The sequence below is a fragment of the Salvelinus alpinus genome, chromosome 13, assembly GCF_045679555.1.
Source record: "Salvelinus alpinus chromosome 13, SLU_Salpinus.1, whole genome shotgun sequence".
NCBI classification, from domain to species: Eukaryota; Metazoa; Chordata; class Actinopteri; order Salmoniformes; family Salmonidae; genus Salvelinus; species Salvelinus alpinus.
The window spans coordinates 38,775,547-38,789,469 of NC_092098.1; the positions used below are offsets into that span (position 1 = coordinate 38,775,547).

Consider the following 13,923-nt stretch of genomic DNA (forward strand, 5'->3'; position numbering starts at 1 on the left):
AGCCCGCTTGGAGTTTGATAAAAGGCACCTAAAAGGACTCTGACCATGAGAAACAAGATTCTCTGGTCTGATGAAACCAAGACTCTTTGGCCTGAATGCCAAGCGTCACGTCTGGAGGAAACTTAGCACCATCCCTACAGTGAAGCATGGCTGTGGAAGCATCATCCTGTGGGGATGTTTTTCAGTGGCAGGGACTAGGAGACTAGTCAGGATCGAACAGACAAAGTACAGAGAGATCCTTGATGAAAACCTGCTCCAGAGCGCTCAGGACCTCAGACTGGGGCGAAGGTTCACCTTCCAACAGGACAACAACCCTACGCACACAGTCAAGACAACTCAGGAGTGACTTCGGAACAAGTCTCTGAATGTCCTCGAGTGGCCCAACCAGAGCCCTTACTTTAACTTGAGCTAACATCTCTGGAGAGACCTGAAAATAGCTGTACTGCGACGCTCCCCATCCAACCTGACAGAGCTTGTGAAGATCTGCAGAGAAGAATGGGAGAAACTCCCCAAATACAGGTGTGCCAAGCTTATAGCTGTAACGACGTTCTAGCTCTTCCTCCTCCTCGGACGAGGAGAGGAGAGAAGGATCGGTGGACCAATACGCAGCGAGGTATGATGACATAATGAATTTATTAAATAAAGACGAAACACGAAGAACACTTGAATAACTTACAAAATAAGAAAACGACGTAGACGAAACCTGAACATGGAACTTACATAAAGACACGAAAGAACTCACGAACAGGAATAGACTACATAAAACGAACAAACCGAAAACAGTCCCGTGTGGTGCACAGACACAGACACGGAAGACAATCACCCACAAACAAACAGTGAGAACAGCCAACCTATATATGATTCTCAATCAGAGGAAATGAATAACACCTGTCCCTGATTGAGAACCATATAAGGCTAATTAACCAACACACTCCCACATAGAACAAACAACACAGACTGCCCATCCCAACTCACGCCCTGACCAACTAAACACATACAAAACAATAGAAAACAGGTCAGGAACGTGACAATAGCGTCATACCCAAGAAGACTCGAGGCTGTAATCACTGCCAAAATGCTTCAACAAAGTACTGAGTAAAGGGTCTGAATACTTATGTAAATGTGATATTCCGGTAAATTTGCCTTGTCATTATGGAGTATTGTGTGTAGATTGAGGGGGAAAAAACTATAATACATTTTAGAATAAGGCTGTTATGCAACAACATTTAGAAAATGCAATGGGTCTGAAAACTTTCAAACGCACTGTATGATTCCGTAGACCACAGGCTCTGCACAGGATTACACAATTCTGGAGATAGCGCCCTTTGATACGCCTCTCAAACCAAGACACGCTTGTCAGCCTGATATGCAAAAAAATAAATAATTGTGTTTATTGCGGGAAAGGATTTGTTTTTTGCATAAGGGTGGGGATGTAGTGTTGTGATATCCCTCCATATTGGGCCCATGTAGGTGACACTACAATATGTCTAGGCTGTGGTTGGAGTCTTTCTATTTAGCCTTCAATGAAAACTAATGGTAGATCCTCCTTCACAATGTTTGCCTCAGCAGCGCTGGGTGCTAGAAAGCTCACCACACACAGTTCAGAGTAGTAGCCAGTCATCCTCACTACGAGCCCTCTGCCTCAGCACTGCATTCCTCTACTGCATCTCCCATTCCTCTCAAGTGTTAGGTAACTCCTCAATAGATGGTTTCAAAAGATCAGGAACCAGCAGCCAGGTGAAACAAAAAAAGCTGGTACAGTGTCCAGACGCATCATTCAAACAAAAACAATGAACCAGCTGTCTAGCCAAGCCAAAAATAATTGACCTGCCAGTCTATCTGCAAATCTGTGGGTCAAAACTACCAGAAACATGCAAGAAAACAAAATGTACATATTTACTTGTATATTGTAAAAGTAAACAATACTTTCAAATTCTGCTTTTATATTGTATTAAATTGCATTGTACTCTGTATCAATATGCAACCAGTGTGTAATTCAATGCCATTGTAAATTCTATGTTAACGCTCATTTGGTTCCCTCTGTTTTCTCCTCTCCCTCCCAACAGTGTGCCAGATTATCTCTAAGGGAGTTTTGGCGGTCCTGGGACCCTCTGCTAGCCCAGCTTCCGACACCATCATCAGTAATATCTGTGGAGAGAAAGAGGTGTGTGTGTGTGTGTGTGACCAATACACTTCTGTGAACATGGGTGCACATGCAGGTATTGGTCTGTGTATTACGTTCCCCAGCAAGAAAACCAAATAATGTCGCTCAAACAGAAGGTGGAACTAACAAAGAGTTACTGACCACAACCAAAATGGTGGGGGTTTTAGGAAGGGTTCTGAAAGACACTCATGGGTGTGTCCACTGAAAGGTCACTAGCAACAACTGGGACCTAAGACACCCACCATGAGCGCCCACTAAATTTGTCCAAAATTAAAACCCACACCAAACTTAGATAGGACGCAAATCAAAAAGTACAACAAAACAAAAACAGGGAAGATCAGATAAGCACTCAAATAGGGAGTACCAACAAAAAAGGTGTTAGCTCTCCACATCTCTCAAGACAACTGAAGCACTGGGCAAGCCACTCTTAAATATCACCTGGGCCAGCACAGGTGAAACACTTTCCCACTAACGAGATGACAAACCAGCACAGGTGTAACACATACTGACTAACGAGGTGACGCCAATCGGTGCACCCCACATGCTAATGTCCAACCTCAAAATAAAAATGGAAAAACCAAAGCCTGTAATACATTCCCCCTTTAGACATCAAATATATCCTATATTTTTGTTGGAGAACTTTGCTCACCACCAACAGAAAATTACTTCCATCTCACAACATGATCAACTTAAATGCGTCACCATTTCCAATAGAAACATGGTGTCTGTCTGTCAACAATTAAATACAAGACAAAACAGCCAACTTTTTTTATATACTGTATATATACTTTTTACAATCTATTTTTTACTGCCTAAAAAAATTAAGTTTGAGAAACATAGGTAAAATCACGAACATTTCTATAACTCTCATCCCCTTGGAACGAGCCCAATCAAGACACAACTAATCTCCAAAAACGGCAAAACGTGCAGTCAAAATAAATTGTGCGCCAGGGCTAAACACAAAACTTATTGCCTGACCACCCTTGAAAGACAATCAGCAACCAAGTTGTCTTTACCACGGACATGTCGGATTTCAAGAGGAAATCTTAACAGCCTTTATCTAAACGTCCCTTTTTCAGGATCCTGTCTTTCAAAGATAATTCGTAAAAATCCAAATAACTTCAGAGATATTCATTGGAAAGGGTTTAAACCCTGTTTCCAATGCTTGTTCAATGAACCATAAACAATTCATGAACATGCACCTGTGGAACGGTCGTTAAGACACTTACTGTCACGTTCCTGACCTTATTTCCTTTGTTTAGTATTGTTTAGTTGGTCAGGACGTGAGCTGGGTGGGCATTCTATGTTATGTGTTTCTATGTTGGGTTCATTCAACTAGCCTGATATGGTTCTCAATCAGGGGCAGGTGTTTTACGTTTCCTTTGATTGAGAACCATATTAAGGTAGGCTGTTCTCACTGTTTGTTTGTGGGTGATTGTTGCTGTGTCTGTGTTTGTGTCACCACACGGTGTTCGTTCGTTCGTTCGTTCGTTCGTTCGTTCGTTCGTTCGTTCGTTCGTTCGTTCGTTCGTTCGTTCGTTCGTTCCTACCTGTTCGTGCGTTCATGTTTTATGTTCTCAAGTTCAGGTCTGTTCACGTCGTTTATTGTTTTGTAGTTTGTTTAAGTGTTTTTCCGTCTTCGTTTAATAAACAATAAGTATATATTCAAACCACGCTGCATTTTGGTCCGATCCTTGCTCCTCCTCAGACGAGGAGGAAGACGAGCGTTACGCTTACAGCTTACAGATGTTAGGCAAGTAAGGTCACAGTTATGACAACTTAGGACACTAAGTTGCCCAGGGTCCCTGCTCATCTGTGTGAACGTGCCTTAGGCATGCTGCAAGGAGGCATGAGGACTGCAGATGTGGCCAGGGCAATAAATTGCAATGTCCGTACTGTGAGATGCCTAAGACAGCGCTACAGGGAGACAGGACGGACAGCTGATCATCCTCGCAGTGGCAGACCACGTGTAACAACACCTGCACAGGAACGGTACATCCGAACATCACACCTGCGTACAGGTACAGGATGGCAACAACAACTGTCCGAGTTACACCAGGAACGCACAATCCCTCCATCAGTGCTCAGACTGTCCGCAATCGACTGAGAGAGGCTGGACTGAGGGCTTGTAGGCCTGTTGTAAGGCAGGTCCTCACCAAACATCACCGGCAACAGCGTCGCCTATGGGCACAAACCCACCGTCGCTGAACCAGACAGGACAGGCAAAAAGTGCTCTTCACTGACGAGTTGCGGTTTTGTCTCAGCAGGGGTGATGGTCGGATTCGCGTTTATCGTCGAAGGAATGAGTGTTACACGGAGGCCTGTACTCTGGAGCGGGATTTATTTGGAGGTGGAGGGTCCGTCATGGTCTGGGGAGGTGTTTCAAAGCATCATCGGACTGAGCTTGTTGTCATTGCAGGCAATCTCAACGCTGTGCGTTACAGGGTAGACATTCTCCTCTCTCATGTGGTAACCTTCCTGCAGGCTCATCCTGACATGACCCTCCAGTATGACAATGCCACCAGTCATACTGCTCGTTCTGGGCTTGATTTCCTGCAAGACAGGAATGTCAGTGTTATGCCATGGCCAGCGAAGAGCCCAGATCTCAATCCCATTGAGCACGTCTGGGACCTGTTGGATTGGAGGGTGAGTGCTAGGGCCACTCCCCCCAGAAATGTCCGGGAACTTGCAGGTGCCTTGGTGGAAGAGTGGGGTAACATCTCACAGCAAGAACTGGCAAATCTGGTGCAGTCCATGAGGAGGAGATGCACTGCAGTACTTAATGCAGCTAGTGGCCACACCAGATACTGACTGTTACTTTTGATTTTGACCCCCCCACCACCACCTTTGTTCAGGGACACATTATTCAATTTCTGTTAGTCACACGTCTGTGGAACTTGTTAAGTTTGTTTCAGTTATTGAATCTTGTTATGTTCATTCAAATATTTACACGTTAAGTTTGCTGAAAATAAACAGTTGACAGTGAGAGGACATTTCTATTTTTGCTGAGTTTATTATAGACATGTTTGTCTTGTGCATGTTTTAAATTGACAAAGTACTTGTTAACAAAGGTCTCACCTAGAGATGATATGCAGGAGCTTGCAGGGATTTGTAGTCTTGCATGATGTCTACTTTGACGCTAATTCGCATTTTTGAATCTGAGAGTAAATAGAGCTGAATATATTGATAAAAGTCACCTTGTCCTGGGCGTCCCGAGTGGCGCAGTGGTCTAAGGCACTGTCGCCTCTTCACTGTTGACGTTGAAACTGTGTTTTGCAGGTACTATTTAATGAAGCTGCCAGTTGAGGACTTGTGAGGCTTCTGTTTCTCAAACTAAACACTCTAATGTACTTGTCCTCTTGCTCAGTTGTGCACCGGGGCCTCCCACTCCTCTTTCTATTCTGATTAGAGAAAGAAAGTTCTTTGTTTCTAGCCATTTTGAGCCTGTAATCGAACCCACAAATGCTGATGCTCCAGATACTCAACTAGTCTAAAGAAAGCCAATTGTATTGCTTCTTTAATCAGCACAACCATTTCAGCTGTGCTAACATAATTGCAAATGGTTTTCTAATGATCAATTGGCCTTTTAAAATTATAAAGTTGGATTAGCTAACACAACGTGCCACTGGAGCACAGGAGGGGTTGCTGATAATGGGCCTCTACACCTATGTAAATATTCCATAAAAAAATTGGCCGTTTCCAGCTACAATATTAATTTACAACATTAACAATATCTACACTGTATTTCTGATCAATTTGATGTTATTTTAATGGACAAAAAATTGCTTTTCTTTTAAAAACAAGAACATTTCTAAGTGACCCAAACTTTGAATGGTAGTGTGTGTATGATATATACATATATATATGTGTGTGTGTATATACAGTGGGGAAAACAAGTATTTGATACACTGCCGATTTTGCAGGTTTTCCTACTTACAAAGCATGTAGAGGTCTGTCATTTTTTTCATAGGTACACTTCAACTGTAAGAGAAGGAACAAAAATCCAGAAAATCACATTGTATGATTTTTAAGTAATTCATTTGCATTTTATTGCATGACATAAGTATTTGATCACCTACCAACCAGTAAGAATTCCGTCTCTCACAGACCTGTTACTTTTTCTTTAAGAAGCCCTCCTGTTCTCCACTCATTACCTGTATTAACTGCACCTGTTTGAACTTGTTACCTGTATAAAAGACACCTGTCCACACACTCAATCAAACAGACTCCAACCTCTCCACAATGGCCAAGACCAGAGAGCTGTGTAAGGACATCAGCGATAAAAGTGTAGATCTGCACAAGGCTGGGATGGGCTACAGGACAATAGGCAAGACGCTTGGTGAGAAGGCAACAACTGTTGGCGCAATTATTAGAAAATGGAAGAAGTTCAAGATGGCGGTCAATCACCCTCGGTCTGGGGCTCCATACAAGATCTCACCTCGTGGGGCATCAATGATCATGAGGAAGGTGAGGGATCAGCCCAGAACTACACGGCAGGACCTGGTCAATGACCTGAAGAGAGCTGGGACCACAGTCTCAAAGAAAACCATTAGTAACACACTACGCCGTCATGGATTAAAATCCTGCAGCGCATGCAAGGTCCCCCTGCTCAAGCCAGCGAATGTCCAGGCCCGTCTGAAGTTTGCCAATGACCATCTGGATGATCCAGAGGAGGAATGGGAGAAGGTCATGTGGTCTGATGAGACAAAAATATAGCTTTTTGGTCTAAACTCCACTCGCTGTGTTTGGAGGAAGAAGACGGATGAGTACAACCCCAAGAACACCATCCCAACCGTGAAGCATGGAGGTGGAAACATCATTCTTTGGGGATGCTTTTCTGCAAAGGGGACAGGACGACTGCACCGTATTGAGGGGAGGATGGATGGGGCCGTGTATTGCGAGATCTTGGCCAACAACCTCCTTCCCTCAGTAAGAGCATTGAAGATGGGTCGTGGCTGGGTCTTCCAGCATGACAACGACCCGAAACACACAGCCAGGCCAACTAAGGAGTGGCTCCGTAAGAAGCATCTCAAGGTCCTGGAGTGGCCTAGCCAGTCTCCAGACCTGAACCCAATAGAAAATCTTTGGAGGGAGCTGAAAGTCCGTATTGCCCAGCGACAGCCCCGAAACCTGAAGGATCTGGAGAAGGTCTGTATGGAGGAGTGGGCCAAAATCCCTGCTGCAGTGTGTACAAACCTGGTCAAGAACTACAGGAAACGTATGATCTCTGTAATTGCAAACAAAGGTTTCTGTACCAAATATTAAGTTCTGCTTTTCTGATGTATCAAATACTTATGTCATGCAATAAAATGCAAATTAATTACTTAAAAATCATACAATGTGATTTTCTGGATTTTTGTTTTAGATTCCGTCTCTCACAGTTGAAGTGTACCTATGATAAAAATTACAGACCTCTACATGCTTTGTAAGTAGGAAAACCTGCAAAATCGGCAGTGTATCAAATACTTGTTCTCCCCACTGTATATGTATTTATATATAATTTGGGAGCAGTACCAGTGAGTGGACGTTCCCCCTTTCTCCTTATATTGGATCTTTTCCCAAATCCTGTGAAAAGTTTGGATGTGTGTAAAACCCTCCATAGTCTGTGTTGTCTTAGGCCTAATATTATATGCCCACGGGGAGCAATTATGGTGCCTGCAACTGTATTTAGACAGCCTATTTAAAACAATAGTTGTTTTGTTATTATTAGAATTTGATTGGAATTATTCAGTCTTTTTAGGTCTTAGTGAATTTAATATTGCGTATTGACAACGTTTGGCATGTCCATAATTCAGACATAATGCATTTTACAGTATTGGGGTGGCAGGTAGCCTAGTGGTTAGAGTGTTAGGCCAGTAACCGAAAGGTTACTAGATTGAATCCCAGAGCTGACAAGGCAAAAATCTGTCATTCTGCCCCTGAACAAGGCAGTTAACCAACTGTTCCAAGGCCGTCATTGTAAATAAGAATTTGTTCTTAACTGACTTGCCTGGTTAAATATATAAAATACAGTACACTTGGCCTATATCAGTGTGAATGCTATGTTAACGGTATATTTCCATATTGAAGCCATGCAATTACTGTTCAAAACATATTTAGCAAATATGGGAAAGGCCTATATTTAGTAGGCCATTTAACAAACTAGACTATAACGGACTGACATTCTAATTGGAGTTAATTTTCATCGCAATACATAAGACTGTAAATACACAACTTGAAGCAACCACATATTTTAGCCCTGGGGCACATTCTGATTGGCCAGTCAAAGGTCAAGCCTCGACACACCTTCAACTTCTTTATTAATCAAAACCCAGCCCTTTCGTGCCACTATCAGCTAAAGCACCCATAATTCTAGTTGTGAAAATAGATTTGTGTCTTTGCAGAGTGGTGATGCTGTTAAGCAGCCGGTGAAGATACTGCGAGACACTGGGGCAGCCCAGTCCTTTATTTTGGAGGGTGTTTTGCCTTTGTCTGACACTTCAGCGAGTGGTTACAGTGTGTTAGTACAAGGCTAGGAGATGGGTTGAATGGAAGTTACTTTGTATAATGTAGAACTCGAGTTTGATCTTATTTCCGGTTCCGTTGGAGTGAAGACAAGCCTACCGGTGAAGGTGGTCTCAATCATTTTGGGAAACCATTTTGGCTGGAGGGAATGCCAAATCCTGTCGTTTTGTAAGGAACCCAGTATAGAGGAACCTGATGGGTTATCAGAAAAGTTCCCTAGCGTGTGCTATGCCTAAGAAAGTTGCAGAGAGCAAGTCTAGTGTTGAGGATGTCAGCGATCCCACCATGGTCGATCTGTCTGAGATGTTGATGGGTGATTTATGATTTTGGTAAGCCTCCTGAGTTGACAGCTCTTTTGAAAACCCCAAAGGTGAGCGAATTTGTAGGACCGCTGAAGGAAGAGGGTCCCTACAGTTCGATGTCTAGGAAGCAGCTGATTGCTGAACAGAGTAAAGATGTTTCCCTTTCCCTTCTTTTTGTTGAGATACATCCAGAGGAGGAGTTTGAAGTCTATGGGAGTTGCTTTGACAGAGATGGTGTTCTAATTAGGAAACAGCATTCTTGCGCCACTTCTGGACAAGAAAATTCCCTAGTTTTCTCAAAATTGTTGTTCCAGCTGCGCTTCGACAAGAGATACTGAGGTTGGCTCACAATAGCAGGCCATCTTGGGGTCAACAAGACCTGTGGCCGTATCTTGCCTAGCTTTTTCTGGCCTGGTCTGAAACAGGAGGTTGTGTTTGCCAGTGGCCAGGTTAACCGAACAAAGCTTTACCAGTTACACCTTTGCAGCCTATTCCCGCTTTTGACAAACCTTTCAGCAGGGTTCTGGTGGACTGTGTTGGTCCTTTTCCCGAAGCCAAGAGTGGTAACCAGTTTCTCTTAACCATAATGTGTGCTGCTACTCGTTTCCCTGAGGCCATTCCACTGAGGAAAACCACAGCTCCCAGTATTAAGGCCCTGGTGAAACAATTATCAACATTTGGACTTCCGCGGATTGTGCAATCAGACCGAATTCGAATTTCATGTCAAAGTTCTTCCAGCAAGTTCTACAACAGTTGGGTGTAACTCATTTCCCCTCTAGTGTCTACCACCCAGAGTCTCAAGGTGCTATTGAGAGATTATCAGACTTTGAAGTCTATGTTGAGAGCTTACTGCTTTTAGTTTGAGAGACTGGGATGAAGGGGTCCCTCTTGTGCTGATTGCAGCGCGGTTGTTCAGGAATCTCTCGGTTTTAGTCTGAATGAGCTTCTTTGGACATCATTTAAGAGGTCCTTTTGAACTTGCTGAGAGCGAGGTTGTTGCAGAGCAACACCTTAATCACAAAAAAACGAATCCGTTGGAGCACGTTAGCGCCATAGTGAAGTAGAGTTCATGCTTGAGCACAGCATTGCACAACATGGCAACAGTCCGTAGAGTTCGCCCAGTATATTTGTAACAAAGGGGATGTTTTTCCCCCAATTTTTTGCAAAGTCAATGCCGTTACTAAGTCAGACTCGTACCCTTTGCCTAGGGTCGATGATTGTGTGGACTGTGTTGGCACTGCTAAGTACATTAGCAAGTTTGATCTGCTGAAGGGATATTGGCAGGTCCCTCTAACTGAGCACGTCAAAGAGTTGTCTGCTTTTGTCACTCCTGATGGTTTGTTTTCCTACCTTTGTCTTCTGATCAGGTTACGAAATGCTAAGACCCTTTGGTCTCTGCACCGGTGCTAGCAGCTCCGGATTTCCGTCGTCCATTTGCTTTGTACACCGATGCCAGCGATGTAGAAGCAGGGGCTGTGCTCCTACAGAAATGCAATAACAATGTTGAGCACCCTGTGGGTTACTTTTAAAAGAAATTGTCCTCATATCAAAACCACTATCAAGAAGGAGGAGCTCGTTTGGTACTGGCTCTTCAGCACTTTGAGGTTTATGTATGAATCTCTACCCTTCTGGTGGTCTATACCGATCATAACCCTCTCGTTTTCCTGGAATATGGGACTCCAGCGAAGGAGTTGGCGGTTCGTGGAGCTCGTATTCTGGACTAAACTGTCAAATCGAGGCAAAGGTAAGAATCTCTGGATTAACTATCAAATGTGAATCCAGAGATGGTTAATCCAGAGCTTCTTACCTTTGCCTCGATTTGGCAGTCTAACAGTGAGGACTCATAATTTCTTCCTGAGACCAGCAGACCAGTGAAATAAAAAAACTCATAATTATCAGCTTTCATTCAGTCAGCGGATAAAACCGCTTCGCCAGGACAAATATATATACACTCCTTTCTTGAAACATTATCTTAACAGCCTTTATCTATTATAGACATGTTTACGCAATGGCAAACCTATAAGCCTTCAGTGTGTGACAGGTTCGTGATTCTGTTAAAGTAGCCTACACAATCGCAAAGCATGTGAAATATATTCACATTTGGGCCGCACACTGCCTAGTTTCTGCAGAACGTCATCTGCAGGCAGCAAGAGAGCTCTCAAATGGTTTTGGCATGGAGCGGCTCACAGAAGGATGACATTGGTAGCCGGTAGGGTAGGAAAGACGTTTCAATTGATGATATCTACCAGTAAATGCTAACTAAGGAATATGCAAACCAGGTATTAAACAAGTTTAGTCCGAAGTGTTGGTTAGTATGCTATTTGTGGTGCGCAATTGTTATCATGCACTGTTTGCATCAGGGGTGTAGACATGGATGGGCCTGGGTGCACTGAGGCCAGGCCTTCACAGGCCCACCCAATCAGATTGATGTGGTTTAAGCATTGTTGTGGACTTAGACCACCACATAATTTTTTATTTTATTTTTATCTATAAAAAAATAGGTGATTTTTGAGGTTGAAAATCTGAAACATCTATAGGAAAACTCATACAAAAAGGAAACAGGATTTTTCACACGGGGTGCCATTTTCTTTCGCTGGACTGGCCGCTTGGGAATTTTCTTGCAAAATTACGGTATACCCATATCTCCAGGTACCACTACACCACGGCATAGGGCCGATGGAAAGACAGCAGTCACACACAGCATTATGTTAAAGGTTAAGCAGTCCATAAATTCTGACATAATAAGTAGGTAGCAAATCATAACAAAAAAACACAATCATTAAGCGTTTCCCAATTGAAATGTATTACTATTACTTCCCAAAAATAATTTCACATTTACCACACAAAGTAACCTGTGACTTAAAGTGGAACTGACTGTGTTTTGAAAGATATGAAAGAGACCATCATAATATCAGTAAAAAATATCAAATTCCCAGTTTATGCTACAAAACCAGCTTTATAAGAGGTTTTAATAATAGCTTATTTGACTTGATAGATGCATGATTAATATAATTCACCAATACATTTCTTGGTAGTCCAAAAAATATTGCTGTCAGGTTGTAAATCACAGCTGGGCTGGTACATTGTTTGCTGCCTCCATTCTGGATGCATTGTTTCAGTTTCAATGACTCAATATTCTGGGCAAAAACGGACAAATGTAACTAACGCTGAGAATGTCAATACAATCGAACTAGCAAGGGCAATGATCACAAGTCAGTCAAAATATTGCTAATAGGCTAGAGTATATATTTATGTAGCAAACTTAAAACACGGAACCTAACGTTAGCTAGCTAGCTGCTTGGAGGATGTCATGCCGTTGGAGGAGTGGGTGATTCACTGACTTTTTTCTCGTATCGTTTTTTGGTGGCTATACACAGCTAGAGATGCAGGTATCATTTGGTTAGCTAGCAATAACTTGAACAACTGTTATCCAGTTGGCATATCTCTTGCGTTCGCAAATTCACTCTTTTTATCTACTCCGATTTCAGAGCACTCTCGTCCAAGTGTGCCAGAGCACAGAACTGATGAATTTACAAATGCTCAACACCCGCTGAATATGACCGGTGTCAGTAAACATAGGCAAAAAAAGAGTCAAGAACGCTCTAGATAACATGTAAACAGCTAACCAGCTCTGCTACGACAAGTAAAATGGTCAGAGTGAGGTGTTTTCATTTGTTTCTGGAAGTATCTCTCTAACAAGTTAGCCAGTTAGCTTGGTTGGGACAAGCATGGCAAGCTGCAGAAGGACGAGGAGGCTACAATTCCCCATTGTTTATCAGCGCAATTTTGACAGCCAACTAGCTGAAAAAGTTAGTGTTTATCTAATGTTCCTTCATTAGATTTAAGCTCATCGGTTGTTGATGTGCATAACTGAGTAAGAGAGCCTACCTTTTCATGGTTGTTTGATCAATAGGACTGTAAAGTTAACAAATGTGAGAGGACTTCTGTGGTGTTTACATTTTTGCACAAATGCAGGTGTATTTTGTGGCTTTTGGTGAATGCGTTCTAATGATCTAAAGTTGCGCTATTGCAACTTGCCTGGAAACACAGTAAGGTTCAAGGGGTATGATGGCAGGCCCGTGTGGCAAATGGCTTGTTCATATAAAGGCCTACTGTAGCTCTGATTGCTTATAGTGCACCGGTCTGTGTAGACTCCGGTCCTGGACAAAAGAGATGTTTCTGGTCTTGACTCGTTCTCGGACCCCTTGGGACCCTTCTGGTCTTGGTCTTGACTCTGACTCAATTTGCTCTGGTCTTGGATCGGTCTCGCTTTAGGTGGTCTCGAACACAACACTGGTTCTTTTATGATAGCCACATTAGCAGCTAATTAGCATTTCATTTTGGGGGTGGGTAAATACAGGCAAATATATTGATAAAAGTCACCTTGGTAACTGCCTATGTAACAGTATAGCTTCCGTCCCTCTCCTCGCCCCCTCTGCACACATCAACAACTGCCTCCCAGGAAGCATCGTTACCCATCGCGCCACAAAATCCGCAGCCCTTGGAACAACTACTTCAAGGCCTCAGAGCGAGTGACGTCACTGATTGAAACGCTATTAGCGCGCACCACGGCTAACTAGCTAGCCATTTCACATCGGTTACACCTAAATGTACATATTGCCTCAACTAACCGGTGCCCACGCACATTTACTCAGTACCGGTACCCCCCTGTGTATATAATTTTTTTAAACATATCATTTTTTTTAACTGCTTTGTTGGTTAGGGGCTCATAAGTAAGCATTTCACTGTAAGGTTGTATTTTGCGCATGTGACTAATATTTGATTTGTCCTAGAGAGATTTACATGGTTATCAAAACGTCACGTCAGGTGTTTCTAAAATTCCCTATGGCAAAAAATGAATGGTGAAAAACCATTGGAACCATTTCCTTGTTTGATTGCTAGGTTTTATGGGTATTATGACTCATACTATGGTACTCTATATCCCTAGTTGTG

General features: G+C 42.9%; 1 protein-coding gene across 2 annotated transcripts in view; it reads left to right on the forward strand.

The window, feature by feature from the left end:
* Positions 1–13,923, forward strand: part of LOC139537672 (glutamate receptor ionotropic, kainate 4-like) — a 117,753-nt gene that overhangs the window by 40,688 nt on the left and 63,142 nt on the right. For both annotated transcript variants that reach the window (XM_071339256.1, XM_071339257.1), the window contains one exon: positions 2,067–2,164. In XM_071339256.1, the coding sequence (XP_071195357.1) occupies positions 2,067–2,164 (98 nt within the window). The remainder of the gene's footprint in view (positions 1–2,066; positions 2,165–13,923) is intronic.